This window comes from Sturnus vulgaris, chromosome 1, assembly GCF_052056855.1.
Source record: "Sturnus vulgaris isolate bStuVul1 chromosome 1, bStuVul1.hap1, whole genome shotgun sequence".
NCBI classification, from domain to species: domain Eukaryota; kingdom Metazoa; phylum Chordata; class Aves; order Passeriformes; family Sturnidae; genus Sturnus; species Sturnus vulgaris.
Window position 1 is genome coordinate 67,382,456 of NC_142243.1, and position 19,093 is coordinate 67,401,548.

Here is a 19,093-nt window from a genome sequence, read left to right on the forward strand (position 1 = left end):
GCCTTTTTCTGTTTCAAGTTCAATATGACTCCTGGATCTACAAAATTATCCTTAGTGTCAGAAGAATAAGCTATACAACAAGCTGAGACCATTGCTAGCTGAAAAACTGCAAAACTGATTGGTGCTCAACCCCATAGCTCACAGGGGATATTCTTACCCCAAAACCCTTCTGTAGTGTGAAGGTATCTAGATGTCCTGGGATGGGTGAGAGGAAATTTAGGGCCTGGCACATCAGTAGAGCTGCTGCAGGCTGTGCCCTGAGCAATCCCCCATGCAAGTCCTGGCACTCCGTGTCAAGCTGCTCCTGACGCTGCTTTTTGGAGGCTGCCCAAAAGTGCAACTCATATGGCCTCCCAGAAACTGCTCTGGCTGCAAGACAGAAAGCCATGTAGCCAGGTTAAAAGTTTCCAGAGCCCTCTTTGTTATAGGATGCAAGATCTACATGTCTGGGCACGCATCAGCCCAGACACATCCATCGGGAGGACTTTGGGACACAGACAGCAGCCAGACAAAGGCTGGACTTGGAGCATAAACACAACTGAGACCTATTATGCCCCCTGAAATAAATAGAGCGTGTCTAAAGGCTTCTCCCAGCTGCATTCGGGCTCACTCATGGCTGGCTCTTGGTTCAGACAAAGTCAGTGAAGTTTGCACAGATGCCAAATAACTGTGATTGCACCCTCCATGTCACTGTCACAGCACTGGAGCACCAGGCTCACAGCAGACTGGCCAGGGAAGGAGTGTATGGATGTGGTGGCAGCTGTAGCACCAACAGGGGACGTGTGGGCACAGCAACATTCCCAGCCATCCCTGACCTCTCCCTTTGGCCAGTGTCCTGTTGGAGTGCAGAGTCCAGCTCTGCCTGGGACAGTCCTCAGCAGCCCACCCGTCCCTAAGTGTTACTCTGCCCAGCTAACACTGAGGTTAATGTACCATTAATGATACTAAATCAGAGACACTGCGTTCTTGGATAGGGGTGGGACCACTGTAAATGTATCAACTTCTCCAATTTTCTTTTTTTGTGTTTAAACTAGTATCTTCAAGCTGACCTTTTTAGGTATGTGTTCTTGAAACTTTTGTTACAAACTAAAACACAAATGTTCCGTGCAAGTTGGTGAGGAAAACAAACTTCATGAAGTTCAGATGAAATACATATTAATCAATCTTATCCTAGTTTCTTGAAACACACAGCTAGATTCTCATCCTGTTTAAGAAACCTTGAATTTAGCATAAGTGAAGATATTCTCACCCTAGCTGGCTTCACAAATATCGAATTTCTTCATGAATTCAAACAATCAAGGGTAAAACTTAAACATATTTGCTTGATGCTTATCCACAATTTGTTTTTAAAAATAAACGCAAGCACATTTATTCTAGAGTTAAATCCCCCACCCCTCCCCCCAAAAACAAAACAACAAACCAAAGAACAAGCAAACAAATTAAAAACAACAAAAAACCACTACACCAACATCCTCAACATCCTCCAGTGACTTCTGACCTGTTTTCAGGTCAGGTACATTAGTTAGTGAGGTACATCAAAGTCTCGATCACCAAAGAAACTAGGTCCATTTTTCCCATGCTGACAAAGAGACCAAAGAGTACTACTATCTGTAGGGTTTTTATCACTTCATTCAGCTTCTCTCTCTATCATTTCCACCAGCTTTATTTGATCTGAATTTGCAGGCCAGAAAGTCCTTACTGACTACTATAGGCAATGCATGACCTGGGCAACATCTCTGCAGCACAGAGGCAAAGGTTGAAGAGGCCATTTTTGTTTAGGTTTTCTGATTGCCCTTAGAAGTTATATAGAAGGTCTTAAAAGGTCTCTGAGAACTCAGAAAAGGATAGCAGGGAAACAAAAGCTCACAGCTATTCTGTGATGTTTCAAGGTTTTGCTTCAGAAAAAAGTAAATACTGAGATTGCATGCAAACTGGGTATGTTTTCCAACACTCTTAAACTTCATCTTTTTCCCTGTTATTACTGGGTTTTACTAGTATTTGCTATGGGAACATATGTTAGTTAACAAATTATCAAAAGCAAAATGACAACAGAAATCTTTCAAATAAGGCAAGACAGGCTAACACCAAATGCTCTTTAGAAAAGCATCCTGTGTGAGCACGGGTAGCACATGCTTCTTTTACAAGACAAGCAATCCCATCTCACAGCTCTGTCCATCTCCCATACCCGGCTGCTGTAATGAAAAGGCCCTGATAGATCTTACCGCTGTACAAAAGATGCAGCTGCATTCCTGAAGAGTGGTCATCTTATCCAGGGAATATTCACAGAGACATAGCTTGCAAGTGAGGAGAGGCTCCAGAGCTAACTCTCCAGCTTCTGACTCATCAGCTGTCATGGTGTGAGGACAAGCCTTCCCAGCAGAGCCCATTCAGTCATTAATGGTGCAACTCAGCCTGAAAAGAGAAATTGGCAGCTGAAACATCACACAAGCCATGCAGTCTCTTCCACTGCTCTGACACTTTACATCTCAGATCAGTAAAAGTACCTGCACATCCAAATCTACTACTCAACATCTTGTGGCCAGTCTCAACTTCAGGCCATTCAAAATTTACAGAGACCACACCTCCTCAAAAGACCTGAACAGGCTGGGTTCTCTGAGAACATTCACCTTGCTGGCACAAAACATCTCAGTCAGGCTGCTTTACATAAAAAAACCCAAAAAAACAAAAAAACAAAACAACAAAAACAACCCCAAACAAACATAAAATTCACACAGATGGGGCATTATATATATATACATACACATATATATCACTCTGCCTTTTCAAATGAGTTTCAGATTCATACTCCTCCTACCCAAATGGGATTCTTCAGTCTTCACTGCACCCACACAGTTCCAGTGACTGTGGCTTGGAAACTCCCCTAGGCAGTGCAAGACAAGAACAGATTCCCACTTTCTAGGCAAGCACTTTAAACATTTAGTCTGTAATGTAGGTGGTGGGTACCTTCTTCATGAGCTGTCACTGAGAGTGAGCTGTCATTCTATTGCAAGAGGGGTGGTGAAGGCATGTAAACCCAGGAAAGGGCTTCAGTTTGCATGTGCTACTTCACACAGGGCTGGAGCCTAAAACCAAATGAGGAAGAGTGTGCATTTCACGTGCAGTCCTCTTTTTTTGTATTGCCTTAATGATGCTAAAAAGTAGCTTTTGTGCACCCCACTTCCTGCCATTCAGCTCTTCTATTTATCTCCTTAGGCCTCTGAGGCATTTAACTGATGTTTGTGAACCAAGTGCACTAGCACTTCAACACGGAGATGCTCACCAGAGCCATGTTTTCACTACAAGTCACAGCAGGGCTTGGGGATGAAATTTCTCTTCTTTGATGAACAGCAAATGGAAATGTCATGCCTGCATGTAATGCTTTCTAGCCTAAGCATTTGAAAATACTGCACCACAACCATAAAATATCTCAAGATCCTCATTCTTACACAGTAACACTGAAAAAGGAGTTAAAGAGAATATCCTTGTGCTTAAGCTGAAGCAATGCAAAGCCTATTTGCAGATTTTCATCACCTCAGAAGACAGTGGGGTTTGCTGCAGTATTTAAGGCATAGGAAAATCTATCCCCATCTCTAAGGAACTTGGCCCAACTTCCACAGACCTCCTTCTGAATACACTTTGCTGATGGCAAGACAACCTTCACACATATTTTACAAGCAGAGACCTGATGGCCAGCTGTGCACAGCTGCTTGCAGCAGCACCAAGAGTGCAGCTCTACTAAATCTGAAGGGCTGCATCACAAATGAAGGCTGCATGAACATGAAACCAATGAAGACCTATCGATGTGCCTGTCAGATTTGACATCTCATGAGGCAAAGCAGAGACTGGGGCCCTTTGGTGCTCCTCTGCTGGCCTCCCCTGCAGTCCTGAGCACCCTCTGGGCAGGGCTGTCAGGTCACGTTTGGCAGCACATCCCTGCTGCCATTCAGTGCCTGCTGGAGCAGCCAACGCAGCTGCAGATCGTCAGTGAACGTGTGACAGTGCCTGCTGAATTCCTCCCCAGGGGGAGAAGGATGGGGATCATGGAGTTTGTGGAACCTTTCCCTGCAGCTCCCACCTCATAACCCTACTCACAGCTGAGCCCCTCCTCAGGCTTGTCCCCAAAGCTTCACGCCCTGCGCTCCCACAGTCTGCAGGAAGATAGTTTCTCTTCAAAAGCCACAAAACCACAACAAATCTGGGTCAGAGAACACTTACCCCTTTTTAATTTTAACACTTTGCAGTTTCTTAGCCTAGCCTGTTAGAGAAGCCACGAGATTTGTACCTTGGAATGTCTTTCTTGTAAGCACACAGTTTTAAGAGATATGAGCATCATGGCCAAGATTCTGGCAACCAAATTCCTGACCACAAATTCAAAGCAAACTCTCTTTTTATGGCTTGCTATCACTAGCTCATAACATATGCTATTCCCACATTATTCTTGTTGCAGTCCTGAGGCCTGGTACCATGATGCCCTTCACAATTTGCTCCATACAGCTGCAGAGCTGGAGCTCCAGCACGGCCAGAAGCCTTAGGAGGAAGCCTCCCTCTGAGTCAGGGACTGCAACAATCTTCTGTAATTACTGCAGTGGGGTGGGGGGAACACTGAGTCACTGGAAACACTATGGCAGATCAAGAACTACCTGTTATTTAAACCGTGCTAGACATTATCTCAGTATTTAGGAGAATTGTAACACATTTATCTAGGTTGCTTTTCAATGGCAGCTGCATCTGTACAGGTGAGCTCTCACCCTCACTCTGTACTGATCTGAAGTTTCTTCATCTACACAGTAAAAGGCAGCAATGCTAAAAGGATGGATGGACAAAAGAACCGGTAGGAATAGTTCAGGATGTGGAAATGGATACAGCTGTTTCAAAAGTCAGTGTTCTTCTTGTAACTAGGAGGGTTATGACCCTTCATGCAGGCAGCATTAAGGCAGCTGCAGGAAGATTCAGGTGTATGATTGAGGTTTAGGGCTAGAAGCTAATTTTAGATGGCCTAAATCCAGCACTCAGTGTTACAGTGAAGAGCAGGCTCCTGATACACCACTCTGCGCTAGCAGCAACCTAATGCCACAGTGTGATGGCTGTAGGGCCTCATTATGATATCCCATTGTCATTGATGATAACTCTTGTCCCTGAAGACTGTAGGTTAAATTCAGTTTTGCTCCCTGTCCCTCCACACATCCGTCTTTCCCTCACACCACAATGCCAGAGCACAGCTGAGGTTCTCCCTAAAATAGGCAGAGCACCCTGTGGAAATCTCCAGCAGGCAACACCAAGCAAGCCTGGCACATCCGAGGATCCACCCCCAGCCAGCCCAGGCTGGCTCACCTCACCACAGCCTCATTAACTCCATCGGCGTTCATCAAACAAAGAGAACAGGATCAGAGAACATGAAGACAGCTCAATGTCCTGCCTGCTCAGCCCCTGAAGCCCACTGTGGCTACCAGGAAGGGCACTCCTCCCATGGTCCCTGAGAGGCCAGCTTGTCCATAAGCAGCTCTCCGGATCAGGCTGGCACAGGCAAAGCCATCCTGTCAGTGCTAACACCTGCCTGCCCAAGGAAAGCCCCATTCAACAGCAGCTGGGCTCTGAAATCAGCTCTGCAGGGGAGGGTCATTCTCATCATCATCACATCAGATAGTGGTCACAATGGGGAAAGAAAGACACATCTTCCTCCACTTCCCTCTGCTCCTTCCATCCTTCCCCAACGCTGCAAAATGCATTGTCCTCTCTCAAGCTCTCCAACTATCTCCTCAACTTTATCAGCTCAGCAGAACTGACTTTTCCAGGTGCTGCAGGGAAGCCATGAAGCTCCACCTCAGTTACTCTGAATTTTTATGGCTTTCACTTTGCAACGCTTATCCCACAGACTGTCATTACTTAATTACACATCCATCAGGCCTCTTTACAGAGGATTAAAATTCCTATTGTAATTACAAGTGAGTTGCCAATAGGTTAGATTGAAAATAAAGCATCTTGGGTCTATGTGTTGTGCAGGGGAAGAGGGAGTCACTGAAGAATGAATTAGGAACAAAAAGTAAAAGACCATTCTATATTTGGTTATATGAACAAAAGTGATCGGAAAAAGAAGTAAATGGAAAGTTTCTGAAAAACAATGGACATTCATATAAGTACAGCACATTATTAAGCATTAAAACCTTCCCTTTCATGCTTACAAACACAAATGACCTGTTTAGGAAAGCATCCCAAACAAAGCAAGAAATGTGTCACTGAAATGTAGTGCAGCACCTCAACTCCACAAAAAAAAAAAACCTCCACTGAATAGCAGCACAGGCTCCATGAGACATTATGGAATATGGATCAACATTTCTTGAGGGAACTGTAATCCAGAGAAATATACTGGTCTGAATATACTGAAATATACAGTGTGAGTCACGGCAAGGAAGGGTCAAACTGGCCCCATGATGGGTAAACAATCAGGAATTCTGAAGACCCACTTTTTTTGTCTACTTCTATCAGCCACGTACACACACACACACGGATCACACTCCTTTCACACTGCACAGGATTTCCAGGAAATTGGACATCTTTCCTCAAATTGTATGCTGCTCATCTCATAAGAAGACTCATACTTCCCTGGCTGTGACCCTGACGGTGCTGATGCCACAGGATAAGACCAGAAAGGACCAGAAAGTCAGAAGGAATGTGAGAGAGTTATGGAGGGTCAGCCCTGGTGGGGTGTGAACTGCACGGTCACCAGGACCACAGCTTGCCAAGCACTCATTCCCTTCAACGCTTCCATTTCACTCATCTGCCTGCAGACACTTTCGCTTTGTCCCTGAGAAGTGACAAAGCCTTTGTGCTTTCTTGTAGCCCTGAAACATCTCAACACTGCCCATAAGCAAGAAAACATTAGAGTGTGCTCAAAGCAGAAAGGGCTGAGAAGGGTAGGGACAAGCAGAAACACCAACACCAAAGCATGGTGATTTTGATTGAAATACTAAAAACACTGGAGGAAGGAATGCAGAACTTGTCTGCCTTCAGGGCCTCCTGACACCAGACTGTCTGATGTCTAACCTTGAAAATTACTTCCTAACAGCAAGTATCTGCAATGCCTGCTTCTAGGCAGGTACCCATTGCAAATCCTGGCATTAGTGTCCTGAAGTGGAAACCACTAACTCCCTGTGGTAGGGGTCAGAGAGCAGCTGGTGGGTGTCTGGGAGACAGCCAAGGTCAAGCCATCCCAGCTCCACAGAAGTATCAAAAATCGCTGCAACCTACTGCTGAAACTTTCCCTGTAAGCAGGAATTTTAAGGTAACATCTTGTTAGAGTCACACAAAGGCTCTCTTGAGTCTGCCCAGCTTCCTCAAACCACGACTACTACCAAAGAACAGAAGTTACTCTGTGTATGCCATAGAGAAAACAAGCCAGGCAGTCCCCTGACCTGCAACATCAGGACATTGTCGGTGTGCCTGCAACCAATCCACTGTATTTAGTAAAAATAAAAAAAGCGTCTGAATGTGACTTTCACCCCTTAGAAACACCACATAGAATCATTAAAGCCTCCTGCACTGAAGCTGGAGGAGAATGAATGGAGCATGTTCAGCATCACAAATTCTGCTTTCATTTTTTCACATGCTGCATCCAATTGCAAAAACAGCTCTTGGAGAAGCTACTTCAAGTCTTGTGTTTACAAACAATTCTGCTGAAGTTAGTCAAGCTGTATGCTTTTACCTGCAATTAGAGTTCAAAGGAAGCCAAGAAATGCACAAGTATGAGACACATTGCTCCAGGAAATTAATGGAAGAAAAAAGGGTCCTTAATGTGTTTTCCCCTTTGGGCTGGCAGGTGCATCCTGTGGGCAGGGTGAGACCTGAGAGGGCCCTCTGCCCCATACACCCATAAACCAGCACCCAGGCTGGACTTGCACAAACTTGGTCAGATTGAAAAGAGGTATAAGGATACATGTGGGTCTAACGCCCAGCACAGCACTTCCCCCTTTTACAGAAAAAAAACCCAAAAAACTTAGCATCAGAACAAACTCACAGCATGTGTGCTACACTCTTATTTAGTGTACCAGGTATTTGCTAAAGTCTCTAGGAGAAACATTTGCAAGCACTGCAAGTTCTTTCTCATGCCTTAGAGATTTTTCAAGTACTCCACCCATTATGAAATTACTTCAGTGCCATACAAAAACCTGGTTTGACATTGTTCACTCGGGATTCTGTTGTTTCCTGTAACTAAGGTTCCCTCCTTATAAAATAAAATAATAAAAGAAAACTACCTGAAAAACATGAGTGTTGAAAACCAATGCTAAAAATCAGGCCCTTGGGGAAAAAGAGCAATTACAGAAAGATCTAAAAAATATAACAGAGTGGTGTTAAGATAAAGGGGTCAAATTACAAGATAAAAACTGAGCTATAAAATTAGGACTTGTGAAGACAGCTGTCAGAAACCCACATTTCTATCAATTTCAGTGACATGCCATCATTATCAGTTTTGGTTACAAGTCCTTAGCTGTCCCAACTCTCTCAAAATAATGTCATTCGAAATTCATTACTAAGACAGCTTTTCTAAACTCAGCATTTCTGCTCAGAGAATTAGTTCGAGTCAAGTGCACTAGAGAGTCTGTGGTCTTACAGACAGACCACTAACCCACACTGCATTAATTTCTCCTTACAATATGCAGTGCCTACACAGAGCTACCTATCCAGTCCATACAGCATTACTTATCAGGCAGGCAGTGATCCAGTTGGGCTGTAAAACATATGATTAAAGCCCCAATTCTAAAAAGCCTTCATCTTTAAGAACGACATTTAATCATATGTTTAAGTGCTCCTGTGTATCAAAGCCTGAATATTCTGCTTTATTGTAATGAGGTTATTAAGAAGTTAAACAAGTACTTAGATTTTTCTGAAATCATGGTCTCAAAAAAAAAGCAACCAGATCCACAAATAGAAGGTCTCACTTTAAATACATTTTTTAATATATTCAGAATTACTTCTGAGCCTTAAAAAAGCAAGCACTTGATTACATGCATGTACGAGGAGTACCCATTTCTGGATTACCATAATATGCTACCAAGCTGAAGCATTAGAGAGAATAAAAGCATCTCAATATCTGTTCTCTTTGAGCAAGGCTTAAGAAAAGTCAGATGTATAATATTTCATGGCAGCTTTCTATACTGTAAAATTTTTATTGTCAGAAAACTTGTTTAAAGGACAAACAGCCTAGGTAAATGTGCTGGTACATGAGAACACACCAAAGGCAATTTCTCCCCCTTGTTTTCATTGGAATGCCTGGGAAAAAAAAACTCAAAACCTTGAGCTGCTGTTCAAGAAGCAGTAGCTATATGGAGTATTTTCATATCATGCTAGCAACCAAAAAATAAATATATCAAATACTTTTAAAGAAATGCAGTGAGTGGAAAGCCTCTTGCACAAAAAAAAAATGTTAAGGGACTGACTATAGTAATTCAGAATATTATCCAGATTTTTGCCAGGAATTTTTATACCAGCACTTTGGGATATTTAAAATGCACATTGAAGAGCTTCCCAAATATCACATACACTCAATCATTCCAAAACATTCTAACAAACCAAAACACCATTAGGACAAATATACATCAGTCTTCACAAGGCTTTGAGAGTACACTTGTTGGATAACTTGTTTACTGTACTTTAATACTGTGAGGTATGAATAACTTTGAAAATTTGGAACACCAGTTCTCCACAGCAACTTCTTGTGACCCTATGTCAATATGTCCTCAGGGACACGAGTTTTTTTGCAAGAAGACTATGGACATTAACCGAATATAGCAGAATTTATTTTTTTTCTGAAACAGATGTGACTTTGCAATTGTGTGAATTTTTTATAGATTTCCTTGCAATACTGCTTGAGAACAGGCAAGAGGGGAAAAAAGTGGGATTTTCCCCCTTCCACTCTTAAAAAGCAGGAGAGTCTAAGAACAGGAAATCTGAGTTAATGGCAAAATAAATGCTACTACTCACAGCTGAGGGGAGCTAGGAAAAGCACTTTTGGATCACTTAAAGATAAAAACATGCCAACTAAAAGAGAAATAACTCAGCCTGTTACTAAACTGAAATGCAAAATCAAAACATGGTATTTGACTCTTTCCAAAACTGACAGGAGTCACACAACAGCAATACTCATCAAATCCACGAGGATGGGAGCAATCCATTCTGCATGGGATGAGCTCAGACCATACTGCAGAAGCCACCACTTTCACTCAGTTCTGTGCTTGAAGCTAGGACATATCAAAGTTGAGGACACAGCTCTATCAACACTGGCAGCGTGGAAAGCCACAGATTCCTGCACCAGATCTCCTGGATGTGAGTCCTGGGCAGCCTGTGGGTTTCAGTCTCGGGGTGACCCAAATGTATCAGGCTTACTGTGCCTGAGCAGTGGGATGGTGCTGGCCCCAGGCACAGGCTTATTTATGGTGACATGCCTGGTCCTGCAGGAGGCCAGCAGCGGGATTCTCCTAAGGTTTTATGTTCATCTTGGTCACAGTGCTGGGCAAAGTTGATCAGCACAAAATGCGGTGAAACAAAGTGTGGTCAGACAAGAGAACTAGAGTGTTTTGGCATCAAACATTTCCAGGTATTTCCAAAACATATTCAAACAACAAAATTATACCAAGTGGAATTCCAAGCGCTGGTTACCAGGTCTGAGATTAAAATCTAAAGCTTTTCTAAATAACATCCTCTGTTCTTAATGACACTATGCAACATATGTTAATGCTAAACTGCAAGGAATTTCCACCCAAACTAGTCTGGCACACTTTGCTTTTAACATCCTGTTGACAAGAGGTAATATACCACTATTAAATAAAAACACATTCTTCACAATGACAAATTATAGATCTTTCTTTCAGACCACATGACGGCTTTTGGTAACTGTGGCATTTACTAAGTAAAAGGAATTGAGCTTTTGGGAGGTCAAATGGGTTGATAACTTGCCTAGCTGTCTCTGCTGAAACGGGAATAGGAAGTCAGATGTAACAATTTGCCTTTGACACAGAAAAAATGTTTATTTTTGTTGATCGGATAACAAAACCTTGGGATGTGCTAAATCTCTGAGCTGGAATGTTTACAGTTTAGATAGGGTGTGTTCAGGAGACATTTGCAACATTGGCCTGTTCTAAAACAAGGGGTTTTAGGAGATATTTGTAAACACACACTGTTAAAGTAAAAGCAGTGGAAAACAGAGGGGCCAGCTTCATGTGATTGCAGTTTGCACTCTTCTTCTAACAAGAAACTAATTGGGCTCTCGGGGTCCCCTGGCTGGAGAATGCCAAAGCTGTGTGTGGAGCAAACAGTGTCCTGACTGCAAGGCAAGCAGACCAAGGCAAATAGAGATGTGACACAAAGGCAGGCCTCCAAAGGGTCAGCAAGAAATTTCTTGACGTCAAGAGAAGCATGCAGAATTCGCCAGAAGCCAAGGAACAACTCAACTAACAGGAACAAGGAAACTGATCCTCCACTGAATTCTGCAAAATGTACTGAAAGCCATCTATTGAAAAAAAAACAAACAAAAACATGTGTTTATTTTTAGAAGGGGTGATCTGAGAAGTTTTCCTTCAGCGTTTGCAATAAGACGGTACCTTTAACATCTCTGTCATTTCGTTTTGTCAAGCCACAGAAAGTGCAAACTTGCAAGAATAAATAAGTCCTACAGACTTTTTTCACTGCAAGCACTGAAAAGCACTTTTAACAATTTTATATTTACATCAACAGAAATAACAGAATAAGTTGATTTTCCTTCTACAACAATTTTTGTGTGACTGATCAGTGCACAAAAATAATACATATAATATTTTCATCTACACCTGTGTAATCTTACAGTCAAATACATTATTCATTATTATACAGTAAATATGTTATTCGAGGTAACCAAAATTAAAACAATTAAAACATTGAAAATTGCCCTTGAACCAAATGTATCTCAATGACGTACAAAGCCTACCCAGTGGAAACTTTCAAGTCTTAGGTACAAGGACAGTCAGTGAATCAAAGACTGGGAGACAAATCTGAGGATTAGACCTTGGGGAAGTCACTATCTCTAACATAAGCCTTTGTCATTAAGAAAACAACATGAACAGCTACTGACTTGCTGAAATTTGGCAAGAAACAATAACAGAGGTTTGGACCTGGACTCAAGGCTGTTTTGAAACTAAACACATTTACTGAAGTAACTTACTACTGCTTTTCATGACTGATAATTAAACTAGTCAGAGTGTATCCCTAAACCACTCCTCTGCCAGCTCCTCAATGCGTCCTTCCAAAGGCAACCGGAGATGGAGAAAGGACAAGTTCCAGCTCTGGCCAGATCTGCAGAGGCCAATAACAATCCCCTGACTGAGCATCTCTCTGCTTGTACTCTCAGTATTCACGTTTCATCTCCCTCTTTCCCAGCCAGTGGATGGGAAAAAGTAAGAACCCAGCATGCTGGGAGAGAGATCCTGGGAGGAATTCTGCTGCAGGTAATTTCTTCCATATTGCCTACTGCTACAGTGTGGAGGAGCCCCACGTGCCCAGGCTTTGAATTTGGGGCACCTCTAACCTCTGATAAGCCTCACGTACATGCTGCTAAACAGAAGTTGCAAACTATACTGGCATAGCAAAAATACCTTCTATCAGTCTTACACTCTTGACTAACTTTAACAGCCATGTATTTTTAAAACAACTGTATATTCCCATTTTTATAAATAAACATTTTTAACACACATCTGTTTTGCTCTGCATTTTATTAACAGCGTAAGACAAATATGGCATTTTCTTAAAACTGACTAAAAAAGCTGTTTGACTGATGACACTGTCAATCACACAACACAATGTTGTCTCTTTGCTGTCCTGCCCCCTCCCACCCTATTTTCCACATCCCCCTTCTGTCTCTGTGCCTCAGGCTCCAAGAATTCACAAGAAGATTTTTGCCTGTACTGTGCCAAGCACAGGAAACACAGTTAGTTTCTCAGGGGCTCGATGCAACTACTTAGAAATCCAGATGTTAGTATAAGACATGGAATAAACCAGAAGTGCCCATGAAACACAGTTAGAGGTTTGTGTTCATCACTCCCTCACTCCAATTCCAAATTTCAACATTCCTTACAGAAATAATTACAAGGGAGAACAGCAACCTGTAAACAGACGAGATTTCAGCCTCAAGTGCCTCAGCATCTGGTAACAACTGGCTAGTCTCTACATGATCCATGCAAAGTCCTGCCAATGGGAGTGTTTCCAAAGGAGTATTTTTCAATGGACCTGTGCATTATGTGTGCAAAGATAAGCAACTGGGAGCTTATCTGTGAAAGAAGCTGCCCCACCTTCCAAACTCTCAGAAAAATAAATAGAACTGAAAAGAACTCATACACTTGTTATGTTATAAGATGACAGTCTTACAGAAACCTTTCTAGAAACTTTCTGCTAGCTGGTCTTTTAATTATGACCGTGACAACAAATGCCCATAGGCAAAATAGGCATTTTGTCCTCATTGTTGCAGAATTTGGAGAAAAGACAAGAATTCTTGACTTTTTCTCTACTCCTTACAAGTGTACGTTTCCTTAATTTGTTGGTCTATCCTCCCAAAATGGGATAAGCAAAGTTAACAAGGGGGTTGAAACCACTCAAGCCATGCACACTGCTTGGGTATTTGCAACAAAAACATTGACCAATCCAAAAAATACATTCCTCATAGTAGCATTGTTTAAATTATGTACACGTATGTGGCTTCTACTTCACTCCTGGCAAAGGGCACGACTGCCTTTCCCACAGATTTTCTGTGGAAACTGTGATGAAGAATCCCCACCACTGAAACCATCAGTGCAGCTGCAGAGAGGTCAAGAGGGTGCAAGATTGCATCTTCTCCATTGTGAAAGATTTCAGCAAGCAAGTTATTGCTGGCCCCGTGGATGTTATCTTAGCCCTAAAATGGGTAAACCCCATGGGGAAGAGTTCCAGTACCAGTGGTTGGCAGAGTGCCCGCTGCTGTGAAAAATGTTCCAGTGAGTGCCGTGGTAAACAGCCCACAGGATCAACTTGATTTCCCCAATGACTACAGCTTCATAACCTTCTTTTTGAGGGGCGGAGGGGGAAGATTGGCTTGTTTTCCTTCATCATCTCCCCACCTCCATCAGAATGCTTCAAAAATTAATCACAGGCAGAACACATGAACTCTCCGATCTACTGCTCAGACATAACCACTGCCAGCCTGCATGTCACTGCTTCTGCTTAATTCTGGAATTTTCTTTGCATGCAAAGGATTAGCCTGGATGCTAGTTGTCATGAAATGTGTTTTTCCTTCTATGTACATAGGGATTTAGAGCGTGTAATTTTGAATTATTTGCAGCTACACGTACACATGTGCAAAGAAATCTCCCCCACAGCACAGCAACATACAGTACATAAGAGTGTAAGCAGAGGTAGCCTCGAAGGAATCTTTCTAGACCCTGAAAACAGATACAGCTCTTCTGTTCCAGTGATTTTTCCTTTTTGCAAATATACAGAACATGTGTTTTCAGATCTGCTAGTTTCCTTCCCATCTATCTGAAAATTCAACAGTTTGTATAACCAAACATGAGTATCATCAAAGTCTCTGTCAGATACCCAGACAACGACCACTCCTTGAGTAATGACTCACGTCTTACACTTTCCACCCTCTCCTCATTTTTACAACAAAGCAAAAGGCAGAAAAGCTTGCAACAGACACAAATACTGACAGTCTCAATTAAAGGGCAGAAGCATGATCATGGCAGTAAAATGGTAATTTTTCCCTCTAATAAAAAGTGATTCTGTATTCTGTCTCCTAACCAGTATCTGGACAAACTAGAGAAGTGGGTGCTTAAGAACTAAATGGCTCAACAAATTCAAGTGCAAAGTGCTGTACCTGGTTCAGGGCAATCCCAGACATGGGTACAGAATGTGAGAAGAACTCATTGAGAGCTGCTTTGCCAAAAATTACTTGGGGGTTTCTTGTGGATCAAAACCTGGACATGAGTCAACAGCATCAGTGCTTGCAGTCCAAAATGCCAACCATATCCTGGGCTGCGCCAAAAGCAAAAGTGGGCAGGAGATCAAGGGAGGGGATTCTGCCCCTCTACTCTGCTGAGATCCCACCTGGAAATCTGAATCTAGCCCTGGGGTCCTCAGCACAGGAAGCACGTGGCCCTGTGAGAGCACGACTAGAAAAGGGCCACAAAGATGACCAGAAGGCTGGAACAACTCTCCTCCAAAGACAGGCTGAGAGAGCCAGGATTGTTCTGCCTGGAGAGGGGAAGGCTTCAGGAACACATCGGTGTGGCATTCCAGTACCTAAAGGGGGTCTATAAAAAAAGGAAAAGTAATTTTTACACAGCCAGATAGTGATAGAACAAACAGAATGGTTTTAAACTAGAAGAGGGGAGTTTTACATTAGGTGTTAGGAATAAATTCTTTCTTCAGAGGGGTAGTGAGACATTGGAACAGACTGCCTAGAGAAGCTGTGATATCTCATTCTTGGAAGGCCAGGTTGGATAGAATTGTGAACAACCTGGTCTAATGGAAGGTGTCCCTGCCCACGGCAGGTAAGTTGGAACTAGATGGCCTATCTTTGAGGTCCCTTCCAACTCAAGCCATTCCATGATTCCATGCTCTCTTTTCTCTCCTTGCAACAAAAATCATGTGTAACAAGTACCCATAACAGCTGTGTCTACAATAAGCTCAGGAAATTCACAGGAAGTAACTCCACTCAGGGAGTTCCTTCTAGTGTGCATGGACCCAAAAGTCAGATTCATGTGTCCCAAATCGTTGTGCCTGGTGCTGGCTGGCTTTGGGACTCCAGAGATAATGACTCACCCAGAAGGAGCAAGGATGCTTGTAGGTCTCGTCATTAAGTCAGCCCAAACTCCACCAAAGCTGGAACTGTACTTGCAGAAATCGAGGACACTCAAGCAGAAGGTAAAGTGGTGACCTTTCTAACTATATACTATGGGTTTCCTCTTGTGGGCTGAGAAGATTCCCCCAAAAATACCAGAAAAAAAAAAACCCAGATCTTGGTCAACTCATTTTTTCATTATTATAATAGAAGAAACCAGAAATGAGAAACACATCTGTGATTGTGCACAACTACCAACACATACAAAGAGATCTAGGAAACTCCAAAAACAAAGTGGTTTTTTACATAGCTACACTTTTTATTTGAAAGTGTGTTTGCAATGTAGTTAACCTAGTTATGCTCTCAAGCCTAGAAATTTCTACTTGGCACCTCTGCTCCTCCTGGAAGACTAGGAGTTGGAAAAGTCCTACTTCAGCAGGAAGGGAAGGATAAGGACCTTTGTAATTTGAGATTTTTTGTGTGTGTGTGTGTTTTAGTATCTCCTAGCAGTGACCTACTTTATAAATGTAAAGCCCACTCACTTCTCACTGAACCGGAACCATTTAGAAGAGACACAGAACGATTACTGAACACTATATTCTTACTGATCAGCACAAAGTTATTTGGCACAAGCATCTCTGTAAATGTTTGTCCAAGACTAGGTAAACTTGCAGTGCACGATGGCCCTCAGACCTGTGCTTCTGTCAAGTGAGAAGGCTCATAGTCTAGCACTGGAGCTCAGCTATGCTTCAGCAGAAATACAGAATGCTAGAGACTGAGCTTAATATCATTGCCGTCTTTCCCTTTGGATCTGTTCTTTCTTGTTTTGTTCAATGTTTCCCTTTGCAAACCAAAAGGAGATTAGTTTTCAAATGGAATGAATGTCAGGGCAAAGAAGACAATTTGTGAAGTGCATTACACTGGGCTCCTCTTTGGCATGGAGAAACCAGAGGAGGAGGAGTGAGTTGTACCCAGCTCTGGGCACTACCAGAGGAAAAGCACAGCTCCAGAATCACTTTCAGCCCCACGAAGCTGAAGGCAATGTCTGCTTTAGGATATGCAAGGAGGTCTGATGGACTCAGCTCACAGCGACACTGGCAGCTTGCCACAGTATTTTGTTCACGTGTGCCTGAGATATCCATGGGCCCAGAGCTGTAATTATGGTCTCAGATATCACAGTACTACTAGCCCAGGAGATATTTATGGATCTGATACATACAGCCTATAGGCACTGTGAAGTTTCAGGCACATTCAAGAAAATTCCCCACTCCAGAAGAGGGACAGCAAGTCTACAGCAGTTCTGTCGAGCTACATGAAAGCAATACACTTCACTGGGTCTCACCACTGAAAGTCACTGAAAGGTCTGAACAGGGTGAGCTGCAGGCACAGGGCTCGGGCTCACACCACAGATATTATCAGAAGTATACTAATGAGCTGCAAACCAGGTTAAGCATTAGCACTGCTTTTTTCCCTGTGGAGTGGCTTGCTGCTTCTCACAGTTGTGTTTGTTGTGTTTTAAACTCACAATAATAATATGGACAAGTACATACTTTCCTACACCAAAAGGGAAAGGTCAGACAAGCACTTCCACAGCATTTATTTCTAAAAACTTGTGAAGAGTTTAGAGAATACAGTGCAATCCAAGAACCTAGCTAGAGAGAAAAAACTCCATATTGTTTGCTATTTATATTGCTAACTTCTGCCCCAAAGCATACTATCACACAGAGTCACCAAAATGTCACATCTGCAGGAAAGAAGCCCACAATCACCAGCGAGGTGCATGCAGAATATACTTCAGCACGGGGAACAGACACTTATTCCAGTTTGCCAAACGCTAGTTCCACATGAAGCCTAGGAAGGTTTCTGTGTCCTTGTGTGAGCAGACATGACTTTGTGTGAAATACCCTCATCAGACAGTAAGATGCATGGGAGAAAAGGAGTCTGATTCTCATCATACTGCTTTGGCTCTGGAGCAGCTCTGGTTTATTTTGAAAGAATAACTCCACTTTTCTTCAGCTTTAGACACTCTGCAAAGACACACTTCTCAATCCATAATCTAAAGCATTACTTCCAGCAGCATAACTGCAGCCATGCCCTTACCAATGTGCAGTACTTTCTCCAAAATAGCTTACATTCATTGAAGGAAGGGTTTCAGTCACTTTCATGTTAAAGCAACAACCCAGACACCCATTCACATTCATGCACAGACAAGTCCTATACAGGACAAGAATCAGGACAATATATTTGTTTTGAAATATATTTAAGGACAGGATTTTGAAACTTCTGTTTATGTAAATACTGGAATCCCAAACCCAGTGCCTGCCCTTAAGAGAGATCACTTGCCCTTCAGGCTGAGGGCAGCCAAACATATCAGATTGCTCTGCCTGCTCACAGGGAGTTGGAAAGCTGTATGGGGGTATTTCAGTCACAGCCTGTACATCTGCTAAAATTTACTTCTTTAAAGCATTTAATGTCTATTGACCAAGAGAATTTGAAGATACCCTGCAATGCTTTCTTCACTACAGTAATTCTAAATATTTTACAACTTACAGTGCTCTCTGAAGGAAGACATTTGATATTGCTGTATGCAGTTAGGAAGGAGAGTGCTTTTGTATTACAGAAAATAGTTTTAAAACAAACTAGACTGAAACATCTTCATTACTAAAGCTGCTTTGCACTGAGAAAGCCTTATGATGAGAAAGCAGTACAAACATTCCAGTAAATGCAGTTGTCTATTCTTAGTGCCAAAAAAATTTACAATGCAAACTAGAAAACAAAAGTACGGTATATTTTGTATGTGCTTACATAAACGACATAACCCTAAGCCCTGAGCAGATTAGAAGTGTACATTAACACGGATTAGAAGTTAACACTTACATACAGATTAATGTATTTTTTTCCTTCCTGACACCAGCTGCACGGAACTGTGGCAAAAGAAATGCCTTTAAAGCAGGAGGAAGTATCAGCATTTTAAACTCAGGCTTCCTCCAGCTTAATCAGGTATTTTTTCAGTATGAAAGAAGTTCTTCTATTTAAACTAAAACATACTGACAGTATGCCGTTTTAGCAACTGCCTTTCACACAGATACGTCCTAATACTACAGCATTTTTAAACACTTCACACAGATATTTCTCCAAAAGTTACACTGACAAAAGTCATTTCCCCCTTTTGGGAAGTACTTGGTGTCTATGTATCTTCACCCTTTAACAGGAGTCTGCCTCAGCTCTAAGCACCACATAGCTTGATTTTAGCCAACC

General features: G+C 42.4%; 1 protein-coding gene across 2 annotated transcripts in view; it reads right to left on the reverse strand.

Annotated features, from left to right (window-relative positions):
* The window catches only part of RNF144B (ring finger protein 144B), a 53,510-nt gene that overhangs the window by 33,927 nt on the left and 490 nt on the right, over positions 1-19,093 (reverse strand). For both annotated transcript variants that reach the window (XM_014878080.2, XM_088168834.1), the window contains exon 2: positions 2,223-2,412. In XM_014878080.2, the coding sequence (XP_014733566.1) occupies positions 2,223-2,387 (165 nt within the window). In that variant the 5' untranslated portion in view covers positions 2,388-2,412. The remainder of the gene's footprint in view (positions 1-2,222; positions 2,413-19,093) is intronic.